This window comes from Rhopalosiphum padi, chromosome 4 (genome assembly GCF_020882245.1).
Source record: "Rhopalosiphum padi isolate XX-2018 chromosome 4, ASM2088224v1, whole genome shotgun sequence".
Classification (NCBI taxonomy): domain Eukaryota; kingdom Metazoa; phylum Arthropoda; class Insecta; order Hemiptera; family Aphididae; genus Rhopalosiphum; species Rhopalosiphum padi.
Window position 1 is genome coordinate 25,960,445 of NC_083600.1, and position 18,089 is coordinate 25,978,533.

Genomic DNA, 18,089 nt, shown 5'->3' on the forward strand with positions numbered 1-18,089 from the left:
ATTACCTTTCCTAAAAGTACTATATCGAGAATAAATAAATATAGAAAAAAAAATGCCGAATACCTATACCTTTACCTCCCGAATCTATTATTACAAGGTGGAAACATGGTTAAATGCTACACTTTTCTATGTAAATAATTTGGAAAATATTGTACTTGTGATTAAAAGTTTATAAAACGATGTTAATCCCTATCTGCAGTGTGGTAAAGCTGAAACAGCTAGCTTGTACAAAATAATGCAGTCAAATGTGGTTTATAGCATTCATACAAATATACAATTATCTAAGTTATCCATTAATCAAACAAACTTTGAAGAATCAAATAGTAACCTACTTAAAGGTATGAATATTTTTAGAAAAATTGAAGATATTTTAGCAAATATTCTTAGTAAAATGGGGGAAAAAATTAAGATAAATGTGTGTAAATAATTGAAAAATATAAAGGATATAAAACTATTAAACCTTACTATGAAATCATATCACTATGTCAGGTAAAGCAGATGTTTATTTAGATATAACGCCTAAATTATTGAATTTTTTAAACATTACAAATATGTTTATTTTTGTATAAAAAAATATGTTTATATTTTAAACGATAAAAGATTTAATTTTAATTTTTGTATGTTTTTAATGCAATTAAATCCGGTCTTTTCTTATAACATATATCCCCCTCCATTGAAAAGTCCTGGGCACGCTACTGATAGGTATTATCCGTGTGCATTTTTCATTAACTACGATTGCAAATTATAATAAACCTCACAAACACGTAAGTCCACACGCTCACTATTGTGAGAATAACATATGTCATCAGAACAAATTTTTAAACAATACTAAATGTATATTTACAAAAATAAAAACACTTTTATTTGTACCTAAATAAACTTTTAACTTATTAGTATTTATTCAAAATCAAAATTATTACCATAGCTGTATTTAACCTATAAGCACATTACACATCATAATATCTTGAATATTTTTGAATGGTGAATAAGTGTTATTACATCGAAATGGCGGAAGTGAAATTGTTTTACAGCAATCCGTCTTTGGCGTTTTATCCAAGATCAAGACGTATAGTATCGTTTTGTATGTCGATTCACATAAAAAAAAATGTTGTTTATGATATTCTGGTTTTAATTATATAAATGTATCATTTTTTTAAAAGTTATTTAAGTTAGAGTGTTGTCGTGAAAAAAAGGTTGAGAATCACTGGCACTGGTTTAGTATAAAATACTCATATCGACTCATATAGTCATTACTCATTAATTATATAGCTATAAATATAATATTCTGATCAGCACTGCAGGCATTCTGGCGACTTGTCTATGTTAAAATAAATGATAATTATTAAAATATAAATATAATTATAATTAAAAGTTACAACTTCAGTCAGTCAGTTTTCAGAGTACAATTATAATTTTCTATAACCTCTAACTGTATTAAAAACTATATAGGTACAAGTACAATTCATTCACCTACTTAGGATTTATGAATGACACATTGCCATACTAACATGCCTTAGAATATTACTCTGAAATGTTAATATTTAAATTGACTAAAAACTGTCATTTAATAGTAATAACAGTAATCATGTAACTCATTTTTACTACCGATGGAGATAATAGAGATAGAACTTTTAAAAGAATTTCAAATGGATTTAACTAGTTGCGCAGTTAAATACCTACAGCTTAATGAATTCAGAATTTTAGATTCAAAGCAGAGCGATGAATGTATTGATTTTCAGATTTTACTATCATATGTTTTTTTTATTTTGTGGATAACTGGATGTTACACAATAAGTTGTCAATAAAATGCTTCGACTTTTAAAAATAAGAGTGGCTTTGGATATCAAGTTGAATCTAGTTTTTACTTTAGAGGGGTCAAACTTAAAATGTTCATTTACTTTCAAATTTACTTATTTTTATAATCGAAAAAAAAACTAACAAAAAATTAAGGAAAACACGTTATTTATTTTAAGATATTAATATTTATTTTTATATACTATGAACATATTTTGCTGTGTAACGTAATTTACAGAAACATACAATTTCAATTTTGAGTTATATATATGTTGATATAATATGATTTAAAATTTTAAATACATATCGTTAAATAATAATTAAATATTAATTATAATTCAATATTTTTGGTAAAAATTATATCAACATAATGTACTACTAAAAGTAAAATAAATGGCTTTAATATATTATACTTAGTGATAATTGATAAGACTGACACTATATGACAAAACTGTCTTCGCTCAGAATCATTTTTCGTATACAATGATATATCATTGAATTCAAATTTAACATCCATGATAGTGACCTAACTCGGCACCTAATATTCAGCAATCAGCATAACGTTATCCACTTACCTACCTTTTTTTCAATTAAATATGAATTTTGGGTGATGCAAAAAATACATCTTAATTAGTTATTATCTAGATATTTAAATATTTAAAATTTAAACCTTAAGTGTTTAGATCATTTAGTTTGTTGTATAAATATATATATTTTATATATTTATAATATATCTATATCAAATTTATTTTTATTTTTAAAACTTTTTATAAACATATCTAGTACTGTCTACTGTATCATTTAACACATTGTACACGTCATTACTTCAATTTATATTTAAATAAATATTTCCGATTCTATTTTAAATTGTATTAAGAATAGTTTTTAACTGATATAGAAATACTTTATTATTAATTAAAATTATTGAATTTTATAAGTACTTACTTAAAATTCAAAATCGCCACAAAATTTAGATCTTTGATTTAAAAATTAATATGATATTAACAAATTTTTTTTAAATTTTTATTCAAGAAACTAAACTATTGCATAATTAAGTCTGGATTTAGTGCTTCCCATATAGTTATCAATGCTGCATTTGTCTAATCAAAGCGACATGTTGACTGAAAATTGTTCAATAAACCAAATTCAAATGAATAATATAATTAATATTGATCAATTTCAGTTATGAAATATAATTTACAAGACTCAAAGCTGCAATTTTATACATTTAACTTTATAGCTAATATTGTTAGTGTATAACACTAACAATTATTATTAACATTTATTGTTATACTGTAATATTATTCACGAATTAATAATGTGCGGGAGTTAGTATATAAATAATACACAAGATCGCGCTAGATTTTTTGGCTCACCGTGAAGCACAGATATATTATCTATATCTGTGCCGTGAAGTCAGACGTGCTTAAGTTATTACACGTTCATTGCATACCCTGAGATATAGAGTAATAATTATAAGTATATAATTAATATATACATGACGTATTACTCTGTGATTATACCTAAACGTTTATTATCTTAATCGTGGGCGTACCCAAATATTTTAAACTGATAATACTGGATGGCGGGCATATGACCCATTTATTTTTGGTGGACAATTATTTTGATATTTTCCCGGGTAGCAGTGCTACCAGAAATTGTAATAATAAATTTACGAATAATAATTGTATGGTTTTTGTTATTAGGAAAATTGTTTTAAAAACATTAAAAACAATGACTTTTAATTTATAAAACTTTAAAAGATCATAATTTTTATCAATTTATTTAAAAATTAAGCAAACCTAATTTAAATTGTCAATATTGTGCTATACTAATACCAGTTGTAAAACTTTAAAAAAACACTGGTTTTGGGGAGGGCTAATTTTTTACACTATATAATACATTAACACTGACAACTGGCCTTCCGATATTATCATTTTAAAATATTATTTTATATCTATCTACTGAGAAAATTGATAATGTCAAAACTTAAAAGCTTAATAGTTAATATTTATTATTTATTGCACTCTTCTCTTTGGAATTATATTCAGTGTCTGTTTGCAAATGAATACCACCGATATCTCGTAAATAATTAATTTTGAAGATTACAAACCGCTGTACTGAAAATAAATTCAGTGAAGATCATTGTTTAAAGGGCATATATAAAGACCTAAAAACGCCTCATCAAAACCAAAGGTAAGCAATGTCCTTCAATACTTTTAACATTACTGTATCTAAATAGTATAACAATTTAAGCTATCACAATTAATAATGTTAATTTACATAATGTTTAGTCAAATCATGAGGAATAAAAAAGACCTTTACGTTGCAAAGTGTTTAAAAGATTTAAACATGATGACAGAAATACCAGAGAAAATAAAGGGTTTGAATGTATTATCGTAAGTAAAACTAATAATTGAAAACAAATGTTTATTTGTACATATAATTAATATTTTTTACAGACTAAAAAGTAAAGCTGAAATGTTGTTTGAAAAAGCTATGACGGCAAATAATGATAATGATGAAGAAGTTGTATATATTTATTTAATGAGATATTGTCAAATTCTACAATTTATGAAAAAAACTTTTATTGATGATACAATTTATATCAATTGTATGTATAAACAAAATTTAAAAAAAGCTTTAAATATGCTGACCTATATTAAAGACAGTTTGGAAAAAAGGTACGATTTTCTGTTGATCTTAATTATAACATTGTGAAAAATCAATTATTAAAACAAACAAACAATTTCCTAAATAAGAAAAAAATATTTTATGAATCATCTAAATGTATGTATGTTAACAACAAAATGTTAGTGCTTATATACCATTCATTAGATTTTTCATATTTTTTCTATCTTTATATGACATTATTTATTCTAATTAAATTTTATACTTGACATTTTACTTATTTTACATTTTATTGCAAAACTAATAAAATTTATATTTAGGTATTATAATATATTTCCAATTTCTATTTTTAGTATTAATTAATTTTATGATTCATCTTGAATCTACTTATTACAAAACAATAATAATTGGACACTAAATTAATAACAATTATTTATTAGTTTAAATTATTATTTGGTATTACTCAAAAAATTGTGATACTTATGATCTCAATGGCAAAAAATAAATATTAAAATTAAGTGTTTTATGGATATATTTGTAGTAGAGTAGAACACATCTGGTGTTAAATTCTTGTACAAGCTTTTTAAATCCTGGTCTCCTATAAACAATATTTTATAAATATTTACTATTGGATGTCTTAATATAATCATAGAATCTAATTAGGTATGTTGATCATTAGGTAATTAATATAAAGAAATATATTTTAAATCTTTTATTATTTATTAACTAATAATAATATTATTTTAGGTATAATGATAAAACAATCGAAGAAGATAATAGCAAATTACCTAAACATTCTAACCCAAAAGGAAAACAATCTGAAGAAAAATTAAATTTTGAATTTGAAAGTACGATAACTAATGAAAACTTATTATATCTGTTAGAAAATACAGATAGAAAAAAGATTTGTTTACTTGATACAAGACCATCAGATATCTTTTATAAAAATAAAATCAATTCTTGTGATGTAATTAACATACCAAAAGAGAACTTAGTTCTAGGGTAAAAATTACATAATGTTATAATATAACCTATTAAATTAATTAAAAATTATAATTTCTAGTTTAACACCTGCCATGTTAACATCCAAATTAGAAGAACCATTTAAAGACAAATGGACAAATAGACACAATTATAATTATATCGTAATACTAGATCAAGGAACAGAAGATATAGATGATGATCAAAGATTACTTAATCTCAGAAGTGCCTTACTTAAATGGGATCCATCTTGTGATAATAGCAAAAAATTAAAGTTTCTCAAAGGTGGATATGAAGATTTTAATCACTTATGTCCTTGGGAAACTTCTCAAAATAATATGACAAAATTAAATAATGATGTTGGACCTCTTTCGGATGTAGAATTGGATCCAGAACCTGAATATGAAGAATCTGAAAGTAATGAATAAACAATATTTATTTTAATTAAACTTAATTTTTTTTTTTTTCATTATTAGATAAGCAAATTCAGTATCCATCTTTAGGTACTGTACAGAATGATTTGGCCAAATTAAAACTTAAATCAACTCTTTATAATGGTTTAACAACAGATATTAAATCAAAGTTGGATCATAAGGATAATTATTCCAGTGAGGAAGAAATAGATTCTCAAGAATTAACTCATATCCCAATTAACAGACCCCAATTACCCATTTTTGATAGATCTACAAAGGTATTAACTATTAAGATAACTAAATATGAAATAAAATATCTATAATAAATAACAAATGTTAACATGTATTTTATAATTTTTAGCCACCTGTTAAAATTAATCAATTTAAGAACCCAGAGATCATTAAACCATTATATAAAAATAATGATGAATTGGATGATGAAAATAATGAAGTATTGAATTCTGTAAAATAAATTTAAGAAACAGACTAATAAAATATTATAACTACTATTTGTTTCTATAGTTACCAAACAATATTGAACAACTAGAAAATAGAAGATTATCACTAGAGAATAGCTTTTTGGAAAATGTTGATTCTTATGTACACGAATACAAAAATCAAGTATTATGCTTAATATTTTATTTTTTAGTATAAATATTTAATAAATAATAATTTTTTTTAGGACTTAGATTTAAATTCAATTCCACGTGTAGACCGTTCCACTAAGCCATCAGACGATTTACTAATAGTTTCTAGAACAAAAATCATTGTAAGACTTTCATATTTCTAAACTACTATATTCATAATAACTTAAAAAATAATTTATTCACTTGATAAATTTGGTAACTCTACTAATGTATTACACTCATTATTATAATCCAGATATATTCAAATTATGATCCAACTAGTGAAATAAATACAATTTTTATTATTATCATTATAAAATTATAAAAATGCATCCACTGAGAAGTATTCATTATTTAACCTTTGGAATTTGGAATAATGATAATATGTCCTCGTGACAGCTATTTAATACAGATAATATATTAAATTTATTTTATTGATTAAAAATATAAATTAAAGTTTTTGGTTTCTAACCATTTGGATATAAAGTTACAATTAGATATATTCTGATTCAAAATATTTTAAATTAAAAATGTAGATTTACAAAAAAAAGTGAGATTCTTATGACAATTTAGATTAAAACTATTTTAATTTTGTTTTTTTTATTTCAAAAGAATCGCTTATCATAACAATATTTATATTATAATGATATCTAAATTTTTTGAAAAATCCTTCAGTTACAAATTTGACATAGTTACTATAATTTTGATTTGGTTATATTCAGGGTTATATTTATAACAGTTACATGACGTGCTGTACTAGCAATGATTTAATGAGATACACCTGATTAAAATTTTGAATTTGTGGTACACTGAACTTTAAATTAGTTTGAGGTAAATCTGTAGGTGGGTCAATCAAATTTTGTTGTCTCATAAATAAAGCAAGTTTGTGCTGCTACTGGTTCATACTGTAAAAGTTATATTTCCAATAATTATACTTGCATCATATTAATTTTAACATTTTGTTTTTTTTTAATTTTAGGGAGGCGACGGGTTACGGGGATTGCAAAATTTAGGAAATACATGTTATATGAATTCAATACTGCAATGTTTAAGTAGCACTGAAGATCTTGTAAAATATTTTATGAACATTTATAGTCAATTTGTGAACCATAAAAGTAGAACAAAAGGTTTAGTAGCCAAAGAATTTAGTAATGTCATTAAAAACTTATGGTCACAATCTGGCAGGAGTTTTCAGTGTCAACAATTTAAGGTTAGAAAAATGATTTGATTTCACAACATATAATTTAATTATGTCAATTAAAATTTATATTTGTATTAAATTTTTTTTTTTATAAATGACATAAATATTAAACTTACATAAATTAAAATACAAAATTTAATTTATTAACAAATTTATTTACATAAATATCAAAAAAATTTAGGATAGTATTGGAGAATATAAAGATATGTTTAAACACTATGATCAACAAGACTCTCACGAGTTTTTAACTATTCTCTTGGATTGGCTTCACGACGATTTAAATCAAGTAAAATAATATCACTTAAATTATTGTCATAATTGTTTTATAATTTATATTATCTATGTTTTAGCCAGAGGACAATAGGATTATTTTAGGTGCTTCAAAAGAAACAGGTGAAGAAGATTGGGGACATTGGACGAAAGCAAACAATTCTATTATTCAACAACTTTTTTATGGTCAGCAAAAGTCAACAGTATCTTGTGACACATGTTTTGAAAAGTCTGTTACTTTCGAACCATTTTCAAGTCTTAGTCTACCATTGCCATCTGAGAGTAACAAATGCACTCTTTCAGTAAGTATTATTCTTAATATTCATAATTATATTTTTTATTTTATCTATTATAAGTTATAAAATATCTGAATAACATGAAACATTTTGTAACATCATGTTTGTATTTTGATTTTAATAAAACATTGAACAAATTTAATTACTTTCCAAATAATATGCTATAAGAAAAATTACTTTTTTTTAAATTTATTTTAATTAAAAATGTAATATTCTAAAATATGTGCTTTGATATGAAATTCAGTTACAAACTATTTTTATAACCATTTAAAAAGTTGCTTATTATGTCTTAAGAAAAGTATTAAATTGTGATTATAAAACAAACATTATTGTAAAAACTTTAAAAAAAAAAAATAATTTTCTCAAAATTGTAACAAAACTAAAAATTAGCAAAAATCTGAACAGTGATGAATGTATTGATTTTAAAATGATGTGTTTTTTTTTTTTTTTATGTCTAGCATCACGTTTTGGAGTAGTAATAATGCTTTGGTTTTTGATTTCAGTCCCTGTTTGAAAAGGAAAATTCATCTAGTTGGTACTTTGGGGGGGGGGGGGGTCAAAAGTAAATTTCCAGTAGTTTTCAAAAGCGTCGGGAAAAACCCTGAAAAAATAACAGAAAAATGGGAATTTTTACGCATAACCACTTTTCGACAAAATTGATTTTTTGATTTTGCTGTAACTCAAAAACGAATCATTGTAAATACTTGAAATTTTTACCAAATGTTTATATAAGCGTTATTTATTTATGATTAAATTTTCAAAATATTTTTGACCGTTTTTAAGCTACTTATAGACAATTGAAATTTTCAACTTTTCTAAGTTTTTTTTTTGAAATGACTATAAAAGAAATTTTGAAAATGAAAATTTATAAAATTTTTATGATTTATACCTAAGGTTCAAAAACCCAATATAAGGTTATTCATAAGTTTTCTTTCAAGTAACTGTAAAAAAAATTCTAACGTCAATATAGAAAAAATTTTATGAGGGTATGAAATTTAATTTTCTACAAAATCACATAAAATAACAATATATTACAATTTAAATATAGATAATAATATAATATATGTTACTAATTATCATTGACTGACAAATCATCTCCGTTCAGAATCATTTTTCATATACAATGATACCCGTCATTGCATTCATTAACACATCCGATATAGTGACCAGTGACCTACTCTCCATCTCTACTATACAACAGACCGATACCCACTTGCCCGCCTTTTTTTAATCAATCCAAAAATGCAAGTGTCCTATCCTCTGTTTTGATGTAATACATTATTAACCCATAAACTTTCTTAATGTTAAAATATTTAAATGTACAACTATTCAAATAATTAAAGTAATATTATATTATGTTTGTGGCTAATAAAATTAAGATATGATTATATATGTTTTTAGGATTGCCTACAGTTATACTTGAATGGTGAATCAATATGTGGTTGGCATTGTCCTAGATGTAAACGCAGCAGAGATGCTACAAAAAAATTAGACATAATGAGGCTACCTCCATATTTAATTATACATTTGAAAAGGTATTTTTTGATTTTTTTTATAAGAAATAAAATTATACTGATTATTTAATTATTTAGATTTTCAAGCAATGGGTACAAAAAGAATTCAAATGTTGAATTCTCTAAAACAGATCTAGATATGTCAAATTTTATTAATGGATTAGAACACCGTAATTGGAAGTACTGTTTATATGGTGTATCAAATCATTCTGGATCACTTGATGGTGGGCATTATACAGCTAGTTGTCTTAAAAAGTCAATAAACAAGTAATCATTTAGTTATTTAGATTTTAAATATTTTGTATAAACTAATAAACAATCTGTTATTTATTTTACAGATGGTATAAATTTGATGACATACGGGTGTATGAAATTGATTCTTCAACTATTTGTTCTTCAGAAGCTTATATTTTATTTTATTGTAGGAAAAATTAATTTTTGAATTAATAAAACTAACATGTATCATGTATGTATAGTTTTGTTTGTGTTTTGTACACAAATAAGTATTTTAATACGACTTATATTTATTTTTGTTATTAGATGTTGATTTGTTGATATTTCACACTACCTATACTAAATTATTTATTTATAAATAACTTTTATTTTTTTACAATTTGTATACAACAATTTTAGTTTAATTACCATGTCCTATGCTTTTTTGACAATTGGTTAAAAAATAATTGAATTCTAAATAATAAATTAGTTAAGTAACAGTTAAATTAAATTATACATAATACATATTATCATTTCTCCTTCCTAAAATCCTAACATAACCAAATACAAGTTTTTTTGTACTTTAAAAGATCTTGTATTAATTTTTCTATAAAATTATATTAATACTAATTAATAACACAGTATAGTGTTAATAACAGTAGTCCATACTTACCTACCTATATACTAAAATTCAAGTTAAGTATACTGTACTTTGTGACAAAATTAAGCCATGTCTATTAGAAATGTAAACAAAATTAAATAGCCAAAAATTGCACGTCCTTGATATAAAAATAATTTATTATTATTCATAGTTGTAACTTTTGTCTTTTAGTAGTAATAGTGATAATAATAGCAATACGCTAATACAGTTGTAGAAGCTGAATTTAGATACTTTATAACATACCCACTGTCTGGTGGTGGTCAAATACTCAAATGAAAACAAAAAAAGTATCATACATATAATATAAATTACACAAAAATAGTTATTCTTCATAACAAAAATCATTAAATTCCTAGCCGATTTAAATATTTGAAACTTTGAAAGTGTGCTGAAAATACGATAACTGATAAGTACTTATACCTATCAGTCTATCACCTATCGAATATGTTATTGAACAATATATTGAACATGACAAAATATATTTTGTCATGATATTGTATTGTTTTCACTAGGCAGTAGCCAGTAGGCACACTGCACACACCATAAGACACCATACGAAGAACGGAATGGCCAAATACTCGAATGGATAGACACATCACACGTCATAATGTTATTAATCATTATTTCATTAATATTAAATGCGACCGCAGTGCTTACGTAGTGTAGTATTGTATTCTTTACTGCGTCTTTATAGATTATTATTATCTTTATCATATTATTATTGTTCTGTGCTATAGTATATAATATCTAAGTATCTTAACTGCAAAAAATTTCGAACATATTTTATATTTATTGTAATTGTAATATTGTATTCATTTTTTTTTCGTTATCATGGCCGTCGTTGTAGTAGAAAACCTTATAATTTAATAAATTGCATAATACCTACTATTTATGGCTTATGCGCACTTTACCGATTGAAGTATATTGTTTATTAGTTTATTACTATTATAAATTATAATTTTTATTATATGCCATTATAATTGTATTATTGTGTTACAGCAATACAGCAATTAGATTAAATGATTAATGATTAATGAATCATCTCTATTGCCTTTAATCTGTATTTATAATTAACGAACATTTTAACCATATCTAAATAGTATACCTATATATAACATTTAGGATTTACTGGATTTAGCCATAATTCTAACAGTAAACAGCTAAAATGGACTATCGTATAACATGTGCATTGATAACTGATAAGTATTAATTAGTATCTTCTACAATTATTCTTCCTAATTTCGATGGGAAATGTAGGCGAATTTATATATTAGCCAAACTTGAAACTATTATAGAATTGCCTTGGGAAATGTAAACTAAATTGACTTTTATTAATTTTATTATTTTAAGAAAATAAAACAAATATATTATATTACATATATTTTTTTTTTATACGATTTTTAATTTTTTCTTTGTTATTGTTTTTCCCTATTAATACAATTTTTAATTTTCACAAATAATAGGTAGGTATTAAATTTAAGTACTAAATAGTAAATATACTAACAAGTAACAATAGTACCCACCTCTACCTAGGTATCTACCATAGCACAGAGGTGCAAATTGGGGGCTTAGCCCACCCCCTAAATCAGCTGTGGATTTCTCCCCCTTTTATTAAAAAAATTAAAACAAACAATTTTATAATTTTTACATAATACTCTATTGAGGTCAATATTCATCAATTCAAATACTACAATTATCATTAAATGAAATAACTACCTGGTTAAAAAAATGGAAGATGAACCTAAATCCAACTAAAAGTCTAAAAGGGAGATTAAAATATTCACCCTAAAAAGATATAATGATCCCAAACACATTCACATAAACAACCAATCATTCAATGGAACAAAAAAGATGATACAGTCAATTATCTATAGGTCATAGGTGTCTATCTAGATGAAAAACTTACTTGGAACATTCATATAAACAAAAAACTCGTACAGGGCTTAGGGCTATACCTACAAACATGATAATTATCTACCCTTTAATCGACTATAAATCAACACTGTAAATCAAATCATCACTTCTCCTATTAAATACCTCAATATAATCAATAATCGTAACGTTCGTCCACCCTGTTTGGGCAATAGCCTCACCAACTAAAATTAAAAAAAAAATCTTAACTCCAAAATAAATTTCTTAGGATAAGCTTAAAACCACCATGGTTTATGAGAAATCACCAGATCCACAAGGGCACTTCAATATCCCTAATAATTATCTGAATTTACACTCGACACTCGATGTAGACTTCCACGCCAAGCTTAAAGACTCGGACAAAGCCAACTATTATTATTATTTCTCGTATGGTTTAATCCAACACTAATTTTAATTATTAAAATTAGTTAATACTATAGCAACAACAAATATTACAATAAGAAATATAAAATATAGATGTAAAATTTTGATAAGAAAACATCAAACAGTAGTAGTAGTAGTTAGTTAAATTAAATATAGATAAAATAATATAAAATATATATAAGAACAACCGGATGGTGAGTCGGGATACTATTTGTGTGGTCTTAGACTCTAATATCCAGATTGGTCAGCCATTTTGTTGCCACTGCTGTAACCTTGTTGGGGTGTTTCATTCCGCCTGGTAAGTTGCGTACTGGGCATTCTTCCACGATGTGAGCCAACTATTACCAACTAGGAAACAAAACCCGAAATAGACAACTGTGACCTTAACTGCTCCAAGACGGCCAAGACATCCTCCTAACAGACACTGAGGAGCTCTCATCAGAAGATGATGAATAATCCTAAATAAACAAACGCTATTATCATCATCATCATCATCATTATTATAAATACATATACTTACTACATTATTATTATTACCAGTGTTATTAATATTGAATTATTATGAATTATTATCATTAATATAATTAATATAAAAATTAATCGAAATTGTAATAACGCATAATGTGCTGAAATATTTTAAAAATAATAAATGAAAAAAATATATAAATATTTTATGAAACTATATCTATTTATTTTATGTGATAAAACATAGGTAAAAGGTCCTTAATGTGAAGTTTCTGGTGTGGGATGCTATATAGTATATACAATACCACCGGAAGCTGCTCCTCACTGCAGTCTGCACTCTGCAGCACAACTTAAAAAAGACTAAAAAAAATTAATTTAAAGAATGTAGAAAGGTATAATAGTATATATACATATGATACAATTATTTATGTTATGCGTCGTCGTATATAACATAAATGTTCTTTACTTTTAGTCTTACATCCAAACAATTATTTAAAAAAACTCATAATTTCTTTTTTACTCGTGATTAGTTTCTTTCTGTAATTTTGTTAAACAAAATATAATAACTATAATTATCGTTAGGTATTATTTATTGTTATAAAAATTATATTTAATATAATGCAATTAATCAACTAAGCTATCAAGTTATGCATATGTATGGTTAAAAATGTTGCTCAGTATAATATATTAATAATTAATATATACATAATATACGCTACATACGTATTTGTCAATAATAATAATTGTGGTTGTAATAAATAAGTAATAATAATGTAATAATAAGTCAAAATAGGTAAATAATATTAGAAACAAATTAGTGTGGTATGAATTTACAACACACATTTTTAACGAACTGTATGTTCGAAATTTAGCCGTCTTAATTTTTTAATATTTTCATCAATAAACTTTTCTTTTTCAACAATTTTTTTCGACTTTAATTTAAGTGAGCTTCTTTGCTTTATATATGTTTCACACTGCACTGCTTTTAATTGTTCGATCAATAAAAAAATATTTGAGTGGACAGAATAAAATCTAGAATTCAGTTTTCCATGAAACGATTGGCAACAGTTTGTTGTTCGTTCTGAAGTGCCTGAAAAATCTGCCCAAGTTTTGGTAAAAAATCACTATCATTTTCAATATAATTTTCAAGTACATAATCAAAAACTGTATTAAGTTTTTCGTGTACTGGTTTTATAGCCATCAACTCAACATAATCGTATACATATACGTATCTTGTAACAATGAGTTGTAGACTGATAACTGATAAGTAATTTTATTCGGGAACCAATTCGAATAGTTGTATACTGGAAAGTTTTTTTTTCGGGAACCAATTCGTACACAATTAATTGACCCGGGAACCAATTCCACGTTGCCCGTTAATTCCTACACAGCGGAAAAGGGTACATAATATGTATATACACAATTAAATAAGTATATAAGACTTTTCAAAAATAAATATATGATGATTAAAAAATATAATAAAAATCGCATATCGCATTTTCACGAATAAATATAATATAATGATTAAAAAATATAACAAAAATTGCATAATGCAACATTTTATATTTTATGAGGTTTATTTCTATAACTTAAAAAATTTAACATAATCGCATTGATTAATTTTGTTTGTTGTGTAATCTGAAAATTTTTCATTTATGAAATCTTTTTTTTCGGCGTATTTTTTACTGATTTTTGGTTTTGTATTACTATTTGTGGTTCTTAATGTTCTTATTTTAATATACGTATTTACTTGAAAAAGTTTGAGAATTTCAAAAAAAGTTATATATTAAAGGTTAGTAGGTTAGTATATAAAGTTTCAATAACAAATTTAAATTATTATATATTTATATTATATTGATAGCGCCTGTTGGGGCTGTGGCACTTCAATGTATTTTGATACAGAATATCTCATTTATATATTATATATCATATATACATATTATTATTATGTTATTTTTCCCGTCGTGTATAGGAACTTACTATTCCCCATTATACTAGGCCTCAGAAAAATTTCGGAAGGGGTTATAACCCCTCAACCTCCACAGCATATACATCGAGTGTTGTTAACATTTTAATAATATAGTTTAAAAATAGAAAGTGTAGGATAATTGACGATAACGATTAACGACGAGTGGTCTATGTCAGTCGCTTTTTTTATATCTAACGTGAATAACGTCACTATTATTAGTGTATGTAGTATAGTAGTCTGTAACAATTTTAGTAATTATACGATTTGTACGCGGACCACTCAATTTTAGCTAATGAATGTATGTTATTTGACGAATTACTTTTTTGGTTCGAATTTATATACATTTATTTTAAATTTGGTCACCTCACAATAAATAATTATAAATGTAAAAAAAAAGATTTGAAAAGCAATAAAAAAAATATTAGGCAGTGCCGAAAAGGCTAGAAAAAAGGTGTTATTAGCTTAAAAAAAACAATGCTTACATAACAGATTTGAACGATCGTGTGTTGGAAGTTCAGGGGACATTTTACCGAGTATTCCCGGATGTAACCGACGATCGAAACCAACGAATATTATAAGTTATAACTAATATTATTATTATCATTTGACATTTAGAATAGCTGAAAATACCACTTATTTACCTATATTTAAATAAGTAAATCTATAAATAAAAATAAAAATACAGGGAACGTAATAGCTGCTTATACCAAATGGTCATGTTTGGTGGGGTAAGGAAGTAGTACATGGGATAATCCAAATTATTCCATAATAAAATTATTATTTTCGGTTGTATACTTGTTACTTGTATAGTTTTAAACATTTAGTTAATTACTGAATATTTTATAATTTAATATAATAATTTACAACTTAATATTATTAAAAGAAGACCATTTTATGTTTGCCTACTGTAAATTATCACTTATAATTTTCTTTTTTAAAATAAATTTAGATATTTTGATCTACCATTTGGTTCCAGTTCTGATGAGGATCATGCTTAGGATTTCGTGATGAAGGGGGGTTTTGAAAAAAAAAAATATTGAGTAGATACATCAATAATTAGTAAATAGTATTATATATTTTTTTTTGTAATGGCAGGGGTTTGACCTATAGGCACCTATAAATTTAAAGGTACTATAAATATTTATAGTGTAGTGTCCTGTTGCTTTAGTAGTAATAATATCTAAATAAGTAAGTCTTTTAATTTATAGTTCATGTATTACGGTAGTATTTTGACTAATTTGAACGGTTTTTTTAAAAAAAATCAAATATTTGTTTCTATTCAACCGCATTGTCCGCATTACGGTTGAATAACAAATTATATGAAAATTTATAAAATCAAATTTTATAGTTGGGTAATCATTGAAATGTCTATCATGTAGTACACGGCGAGACCCAAATTTTGATGTAATTCACAGCGTTGTACATATTTTAGAATTTTAGATCCAGATATACTCGTAACATCTGAAAGGTGTAAACCTGTTTCTATTTACCCACAAATACGATATACTAAAAAATACAAGTTGTGTGAGAATATTATTATTTATTTATTTAAACTAATTATAGAATCTTATTGATTTAATTTAATTTAATTAATTTATTTATTTATGTAATTTATTCCAAATTATAAAGATAAAAAATAAAAATAAATAGTTTCAAAAAACGTCTTTTCTTAAATATTAGTTTCAAGGTGTGTACATTCCAATTTTATCGTTTCCAAATTATAAAGATTCAAAAATAAATAGTTTCAAAAAACGTCTTTTCCGAAATAGTAGTTTCAAGGTGTGTACATTCCAATTTTATCGTTTCCAAACTATAAAGATTCAAAAAACGTATTTTCCGAAATTGTATGATGTTTTAGGAGCTTAATATTAAAGTTTAATAGCATAGATATTACACATTGGCGGATTGGAACGGAACACGTATATGAATTATTATGTCGTCGGTAAGCAACATATTATGACGTGTACGTGTTAATGTGGTGGTGGAAGAAGGGAACGATGATAATAATAATAATAAATAATAATATGTATAAAAAAATTACAGTAGAACCTCATTAATTCGGACTAATTGGGGTTCTAGGTTGTCCATTTTAATGCAAGTCCTAGTAAAACAAAATAATTAAAAGACGTTTAGGTATTATAGATTTAAGAATATGAATTATAAATTATAATATACAAGATACACACACACATAGTACTAGGCGAAAAGCGAATAAAGAAAAACGCGAATGACAATATTTAATTGGAATTTAATCGCGATAACATGTAGAAAATTTGTAGAACTTGTTAAAACTTGTATTTTAGAATAAAATAAATATGAAAACAGCCTTAATAAGCTGTCTGGTCTAATAAGGTCCAACGAGGTTCTATGTTCTACTACTTCTACTGCATGACAAAATATTTTAAAATACATTTTGTCATGTTCTAGTTCTACTGTATCTGTATTATCAAATGAGCTGTAAGTGCAGGTTGACGAGACACGAAGCATGCGATTCATCGGACGACCGTCAGGCGTCAACAGACGAGGAGGCCCGACGTCACAACTCACAACAGTTTCACCAGTTTCGGCGATTGCCGATCGGTGAGGTACGACACGATGACGGTACAATAAATATTAAATACCGTGAGTACAACCCGTGGTTACCGTGTGCCGTTTTCGAACACAGGCAGGCGCGGCAACCGTCGCGATACCTGGACATACTGCGCGTGGAAATTTTTTTTCAGAAAATTTTTGGACGTTTGGCCGAAACAGCCAGGGTCC

The 18,089-nt window shown here is 25.5% G+C and overlaps 1 protein-coding gene across 4 annotated transcripts; it reads left to right on the plus strand.

Moving 5' to 3' along the window:
• The first annotated feature begins 3,757 nt into the window (after window positions 1-3,757).
• Window positions 3,758-10,262, plus strand: LOC132929905 (ubiquitin carboxyl-terminal hydrolase 8-like). Of its 4 annotated transcripts, none has more exons than XM_060995538.1 (15): window positions 3,758-3,990; window positions 4,089-4,193; window positions 4,257-4,478; window positions 5,173-5,427; window positions 5,489-5,823; window positions 5,883-6,097; window positions 6,181-6,270; window positions 6,342-6,440; window positions 6,502-6,588; window positions 7,425-7,655; window positions 7,828-7,932; window positions 7,997-8,218; window positions 9,614-9,747; window positions 9,805-9,993; window positions 10,065-10,262. In XM_060995538.1, the coding sequence occupies exons 2-15, from the start codon at window positions 4,096-4,098 to the stop codon at window positions 10,159-10,161; spliced, it is 2,379 nt and encodes a 792-aa protein (XP_060851521.1). In that variant the 5' UTR covers window positions 3,758-3,990; window positions 4,089-4,095; the 3' UTR covers window positions 10,162-10,262. The 4 variants fall into 4 exon arrangements, with proteins under 4 accessions (XP_060851521.1, XP_060851522.1, XP_060851523.1 ...); XM_060995537.1 differs by having other exon boundaries at window positions 3,771-3,990; window positions 6,181-6,282; XM_060995539.1 differs by lacking the exon at window positions 6,502-6,588 and having other exon boundaries at window positions 3,769-3,990; window positions 6,181-6,282.
• Window positions 10,263-18,089: the final 7,827 nt, after the last annotated feature.